Here is a 6,861-nt window from a genome sequence, read left to right as displayed (position 1 = left end):
GGTATGGGGGTCCTGGACACAGGTGGACTGTCTGCTGAGGGGAGTGGGTGTCCTGGACATGGGTGGGGTGTCTGTGTGGAGGGGATGGGGGTCCTAGACATGCACGGGGTCTTTGCTGAGGAGATGGGAGTCCTGGACTCGAGTGGGATGTCTGTGGAAGGGATTGAGGTCCTGGACACACGCGGGGCTGTGTGCACAGTGGGGCTGGTTGTAGGTGTGGGTCAGTCTTGCGTGGGCTGCGTGCACAGTGGAGCACACGAGTGGGCTGCACACCTGGTGCTGTGTGGGCTGTGTGAGAGTGAGGCTGGGGGCTGGATCCAGATCCACCCGTGGGCCATGTCACACGGAGCTCTGGAGGGGCCAGCATCCTGCCACCACCCCACAGCAGCTGAGGTGGGGCCAGGGGAGTCCCTCTGGAGGGAAAAAGCTCCTTTTGTCCCACCTGAGCCCCCCACTGCAGCCCCCTCCAGCCTGTAAATCATTGGCTTTTACCACCCCTCCTCTGGCCCCATTATCACACCAGTTTATGGGTTTGGGGCTGCTGGTGGCCATAAAGCTCTCCCAGTTTGCAGGGCTGGCGTGGTGGGTGAGGAGGAGGAGAAGAAGGCTGGGGACATGCTGTCCTGGTCCCCTCCACCCGCTTTTCCCACCCCTGCTGGACAGGTAGGCAGGGAGGGGTCCAGCAGTGTGGCTCAGGGGTGGTGGGACCTGTGGGGAAGGGATATGGACTGGTGGTAGCCCCAGGATGTGGACTGGCTGCACCCCCAGGATGTGGACTGGCTGCACCCCCAGGATGTGACTGGTTGAACCCCCAGTATGAGGACTGTATGCACCCCCAGGAGGAGGACTGGTTGTGCAACCAGAATTGGGTTGGAGCAGGGAGAGCTGGGAGTGAGTGAGAACTGGGCTTCTCCAGGAAGGGGGTAGCAAGTCCTAGCTGTGGTCATTCAGTCCCTCTTCTCCCCACCCCATTGGACTGGAGGACCCACAGATCCCTCTGTCTTATGACTCCTTGGGTCCAGGGAGTCAGGGGACCCCTACTCCTGCAGATCCTGGTCCAGGAGAGTTCAGACCCCATTTCAGTGCTGGGACTGAAGCACAGAACCATTCTTGCCCAGGATGCTGTGCCCAAGCTCTGGACCCAAACCTTGGCTGCCCTATTGCCAGCTCCCCTCTCTGCTGTCCCCAGGGTTCTCTTCCTCGTGTCCCCTGTCATCTCCATCTCCTCCTGCCTAAGCATGGGGCATGGGGTTTCTTGTGTCTCCTGAGCTCCATCCAGGGCTTGCAGAGAGGACTGAGTATAGCTGAGCTAGGTCTGCCCTTTGGTAGCTCTTGATCTCCTCAGTTCCATGGCTCCATCACGGTGGGACCATCCTGTGCCAGTCTGTCCCCTTTGGGTCACACCTCGGTTCAAGCCCCACACGAGGACCTCATGGGAGTCTTGTTGGTGAAGTCCTAATACCAAATGCTGCCAAATCCCAGTGCAGAGATTAGAGGGAATGGACACCCAAAGGTGATGTGTAAATCAGCATCATCTCCTCAACAATCCCACCTGGGTCATGAGGGACATGGGAATCCACGAAAGCTGTTCCTGCTCCCCTCTGCATGGTCCTCACTGCAGGCTGAGATATCTCTCAGTGCTTTGGGGATGTGAGTGGACTTCAGGTCACTGGTGTGTGAGACCTTCCCAGCTGAGGAGCTCAATGACAGCAGACAGCAGCTCATGAGGGGGCTGTTAGCCACCATGGTCCATTCTCATGCCAGCAGCGTGCTCACGAAGCCTTCCCTGGGTCAGCCTTGTCCTCCTAACTCCCGTTGGTATCCCGTGGTGGTCCAAATCAATGGAGGATGGCCCGGGACAGTGACTTAGAGACAGTCTGCATCTCCCCAGAGAGTGGGGTGAACCTCTCACTTGAGATGGCCCTCAGTATGTGCTCCCTGGGCCAGAAAATCCCAAATCCAAGCAGCTCAGTTGCCTTTTACCTTTCCGGGGAGGGGGATGGGAGCCACCGAATCTTCCTTGAGCAGTCAAAGTGAGTTGCCTTTGCTTTCTCCTGCTCCTCAAGGTCAGCCCAGCTCATGAAAATCAATCTCCTCTTGGCCTCTTTGCTGCATGAGCAGATTCTACCTGTGGCCCTTCACCTACTTGAAAGCTTTGGCCGCCACCGGCCATCAGCCACTGGCAGTGCTGGTGAGGAGCTTCCGACAGGAACGGAGCCTTCCTGCAGCCCTGGGCACCCTGACAGCGGCTGTGTCACTGGGGGATGGCTGCTTGGGGCTGCCAGAGGAGAGGGTGGCTTTGTCCTGGGATCTGAGGTTGAACCCTGGAGGTGCTGTGGGAAGCTTTTCACTGGGGGCTGTCATGGGATGGGCTCATAGCACAGCTTCCATCCTCTGGAGCTCCTGGGCAGCTCCCTTTGGTGGGCAGAAGTAGGAAGTTACTTTCTCCCTCCCTCCTAAGAATCCCAGCATGGTGAGAATGGATGGGATCTCTGGAGATCATCCAGTCCAACCTCCCTGCTCAAGCAGGGGCTCCCACAGCAGCTTGCCCAGGATCACAATGGCCAGCTGGGTTTGGAAGCTCTCCAGAAAATGAGACTCCACAACCTCTCTGGGCAGCCTCACGTCCAGCCTAAACCTTCCCTGGGACAATTTGAGGCTGTTTCTTCTTGTCCTGTCACTTGAAGAGACCAACCCCAACCTGGCTCCAACCTCCTTTCAGGGTGTTGTAGAGAGTCAGAAGCTCTCTCCTCAGGGGTGGAAAATCCTCTGGAAGGCCACCAAAAGCTCAAAAGCAGGGGGAGATGCTGTGCCTACCTGCTTCAAGGGACAGGTCTCGCAGCCCTTTCCTTTAGACTATGCCTCCTCAGGCCCAGAAGTTCATTCATAGAATCGTAGAATGGTTTGGGTTGGAAGGAACCTTAAAGATCATCTAGTTCCAAGCCCTCTGCCATAGGCTGGGACACCTTCCACTAGAGCAGGTTGCTCAAAGCCTCATCCAGCCTGGCCTTGAACACCTCCAGAAGGGAGCATCCACAACCTCCCTGGGCAACCTGTTCCTGTGTCTCAGCCTCCTTTGCTCAGCTTCCTCAGGTTCTTTCAGTCTGGCTGAGGGAAACCACTTCACGAGGAGTTCTCCAGCCAGCCTTTGCTTCCTGGTTTGTGTAGCTGGATCCATTCTAACCTTTTGTCTGTCCCCCCGCCCCATCCTTTAGGATTTGTAGATGTTCCCTGACACCGTGGGCTGCCCTGGCTCCTGGCGATGCAGCTCTCTTCCAGCGCGGCTGAGCTCAGCTGTGACGAGACGATGGAGCCACCCTCGGAGGACTTCCAGCAGGTCCTGTCCATCGACCAAATCCGCTCCATCCGTGCCAGCAACAACTATGTGGAGCGACCGGCCGGCTGCTGCCAGCAAACCCGCTCCAACCCTTCCCTGGCCCAGCCGCCTCCCAAACACGAGTGGTCCCAGGACCGCCTGGCGTCTTCCACCTTCCAGGACCTGCACCTCAGTCACCAGATGCCACCTTTGCAACAACACATGAGCCATTCCAGCACGGCCAGCTCGGTCTCCCAAAGCACCACGACCTCCGACCAACGGCTCCTCAGCAGCCTCACCCCTTCCCACTCCGGCCATTCCCTCATCCGGACGCAGCCGCGGGCGGGGGAGCCGAAAGCCGAGGAGTCGCCGCTGAAAGGGGTCCCGGAGAAGCCCTCCCTGCAGGGCGGCCACCACCTCCTCCTCTGCGAGGAGTGCGGGCGCTGCAAGTGTGGCCGCTGCACGGCCGCCCGCAGCCTGCCCTCCTGCTGGCTCTGCAACCAGCGCTGCCTCTGCTCCCCCGAGAGCCTGCTCGACTACGGGACGTGCCTGTGCTGCGTCAAGGGGCTCTTCTACCACTGCTCCACCGACGACGAGGACACCTGCGCCGACGACCCCTGCTCCTGCGGGCCGGGCTCCTGCTGCGCCCGCTGGGCTGCCATGAGCTTCCTCTCCCTCTTCATGCCCTGCCTCTGCTGCTACTTTCCTACCTTGGGCTGCCTCAAACTGTGCCAGCGGGGTTATGACGGTCTCAAGCGACCCGGCTGCCGCTGCCAGAGCCACACCAACACGGTCTGCAGGAAGATCTCCTCCTCCGGCAGCACGCCTTTCCCCAAGACGCTGGACAAGCCGGTATGACCCTGCCAGGGAGGAGAAGAAGGCTTTCCTCCTCTTCCTTCTCCTCTCCATCCCTCTCCTCCAGCTCCCTCTGCTCTGCAGCGCTCCCCCACTACCCGCCATCACCCCCAATTCACCCGCCTCATCCCCGCCGGGGTCCTCTAGCCTCTGGGAACACCAAGGTGGCTGGGTGACCAGGGCAGCTGGCACCGAGCTGGTAGGGAATGGTGGTTTTGCACAGGTGGGTGATGGACCAGGAGAGACAGAGAGAGTTGGTGGTGCCCTCCCTGGTGGAGAAGGGTGGCTTGGAGGGTCCTCAGAACTCGGTTCTCAGAGGGTTTTAGTTGCCCCATGGTGTGGTTCTTCCCAGTGAGAGAGAGAAGCAGGTCACAGATTCATAGGATGATTTGGATTGGAAGGGACCTTAAAGATCATCTAGTTCCAACCCCCCCTCCCCGCCATGGGCAGGGAACACCTTCCACTAGAGCAGGTCACTCAAGGCCTCATCCAAGCTGACCTTGAACACCTCCAGGGAGGGCCATCCACAGCCTCCCTGGGCAACCTGTTCCAGAGTCTCACTAGGTCAACAAGGGTCAACCTCACAGCTGTTCAAGAGTCCTCCAGCAGCCAGACCTTCTTCTAGCTCTCTTTATATCTCCTCTGCACTTTTGTCCTCTGACTTGGCCATAGGTCCACTTTCCTGCCAAGGGGCTTGGGGTGCTGTGAAGTCCCACTGGTGGCAGTGGCTTCTCTCTGGGCCTGGAAGCAGCTGGGAGAAGCAAAACGAGCTTCCAGAGGAGGTGGCATCATATTTTTTCTGTCTGCAAGAGGAAGGGAAGGAGTGGGAAGCTTCAGAAACCTTCTGGCAGGGGAAGGAGCTGTCGGAGGCAGCCCAGCCCACTCGTTTCTGCCCAACTGCAGCGAGAGAAAGGTCCCCTCTGGGACTTGGCTGAGCAAAAGAAGGTGGTTTGAAATCACCATTCATTTCTCCATGCCTTCAAGGGCTGCCTCCAAGAGCACAACCACCCTGGCCAGGATGGGAGCTGCCACCCATCTGCGTCCCACCACCAAGCAGATGCCACCAGCAGTGACTCTGTGCTTCAGCCCCCATCTGGTACCTTCCACCAGCACTGAATTCACTTGAAAGGAGAAACAGCCCAAACCCACCTGCCAGCAGCTGCCCCTCCACTGCTCTACCCATCACTCAACACCAAGCCTGGGGCACTCCCTGATGGGGACCTTCTGCAGCTCCTGCTTTGGGCTGGAGGGAACCAGAGAGCCAGAAGGAGATGTTGAAAGATGGGACTCAACCTTCCCTCCCTGCAGAAGCTACTTTTGAGTCCTCACCTTGTGTTCCTTGCACCACCAAGGTATCCCACCACCACTGAGCCCTGCTAGCACTGCTGAGGGCATTCAGCAAGCTGGAGAAGGGTCTGAGCCAAGCCCTGGGGCTGGGCCATCTGCAGACCAGAAGGAGACCTGAATCAGGGTCAGTCCTTCGTGGCTTCCATGCTGTGATGATAATAAGCCCATCCCCAGCTGGTGGGGAGCTCCTGCTGGTGCTGGACTCAGCCCCATCTCTGCTTACAGATGCGTGGTGCCAACTCTCAGTGGTGACCCTGCTGACATCACTTGGAGCTGGGATGATGTCCCCAGTGCCCAGCTCTGCCAGCCTGTCTTCCTTGGCTCAGAGGGGACCCAAACCTTGAACCTGTGGGAGATGAGTCCCGTGCCTGGTGTGGTGCTGGTGGCTGGGGCATGGAGTCACAGAATAGTTTAGGTTGGAAGAGACCTCCACCTTGCTGTGATGATATTAAGCCCATCCCTAGTTGGTGGGGAGCTCCTTCTGGTGCTGGGCTCAGCCTCATCTCCACTTACAGATGCTTGGTGGTGACCCTGTGGACATCACTCAGGGTTGGGATGATGTCCCAGTGCCCTGCTCTGCCAACCTGTCCTTGTGAGGGGTGTGAGAGCAGAGGGAAGCAAATGGTTCCCCCTGGACAAACATATGCACTGTGTCTCTTGGCTTGCTCCATGACCCTGCCATGTGGGGCTGGCCATCACCTTCCCTCCACCACCTCTTCAGGTAGAGTTCTGTGGATCTATTTTTGTAGATCTATGGGTAGGACAAGTAGGGCTCTGATGTGGCTGTGATGGGTGCCAGATGCAAGCTTTGGCCTCCTGACCCATTGACACACACTGAGAGGTGATGATTTCCCAGTTTGTTTATTCCTCATCCCAGACCTTTCATTCCCAGGTAGCTGGGAGAAGGTTTGGAAGTTGTCCTGCTTGGCAGGGAAGGGTAGGATTGAATACTGGCTGTGGGGTGAGGCAGGAGGAGACTCTGGTGGTGGGATTCCTTTTTCTGCATGTTGCTGTCTCAGAGCTGTGGTGGATCCAAGCTCCCTCTGTTGCGGGGAGAAGCTGCTCCAGGGAGTGATTCATCCTGCTCAAAAACATCCTCCATTGACTCATCTTCTGGCAGTGCCTGACTTCCTTGGCTCAGAGGGAGCCAAACCTTCAACTCCTGGTTCCTGTGGAAGGGGAGATGAATCCCATCCCTGCTGTGACGTTTTCACCTGGGGTATGGAGTCATAGAATAGTTTAGGTTGGAAGAGACTTCTAAGATCATCAAGTCCAACCCTTAACCCAGCACTGACAGGGCACCATTAACCATGTGCCTCAGCACCACATCTCCAGGGCTCTGA

General features: G+C 57.9%; 1 protein-coding gene across 1 annotated transcript; it reads left to right on the top strand.

The window, feature by feature from the left end:
• Positions 1-3,262: 3,262 nt before the first annotated feature.
• SPRY3 (sprouty RTK signaling antagonist 3) lies at positions 3,263-4,205 on the top strand. The gene has a single exon (XM_054388528.1). It carries the CDS (start codon positions 3,263-3,265, stop codon positions 4,172-4,174), a length of 912 nt encoding a protein of 303 aa, XP_054244503.1. The 3' UTR covers positions 4,175-4,205.
• The last annotated feature ends 2,656 nt before the right edge of the window (positions 4,206-6,861 follow it).

Source organism: Indicator indicator, chromosome 17 (genome assembly GCF_027791375.1).
Source record: "Indicator indicator isolate 239-I01 chromosome 17, UM_Iind_1.1, whole genome shotgun sequence".
NCBI lineage: Eukaryota > Metazoa > Chordata > Aves > Piciformes > Indicatoridae > Indicator > Indicator indicator.
The sequence above is the reverse complement of the archived record's forward strand: the minus strand, read 5'-3'. Positions and strand labels throughout refer to the sequence as shown.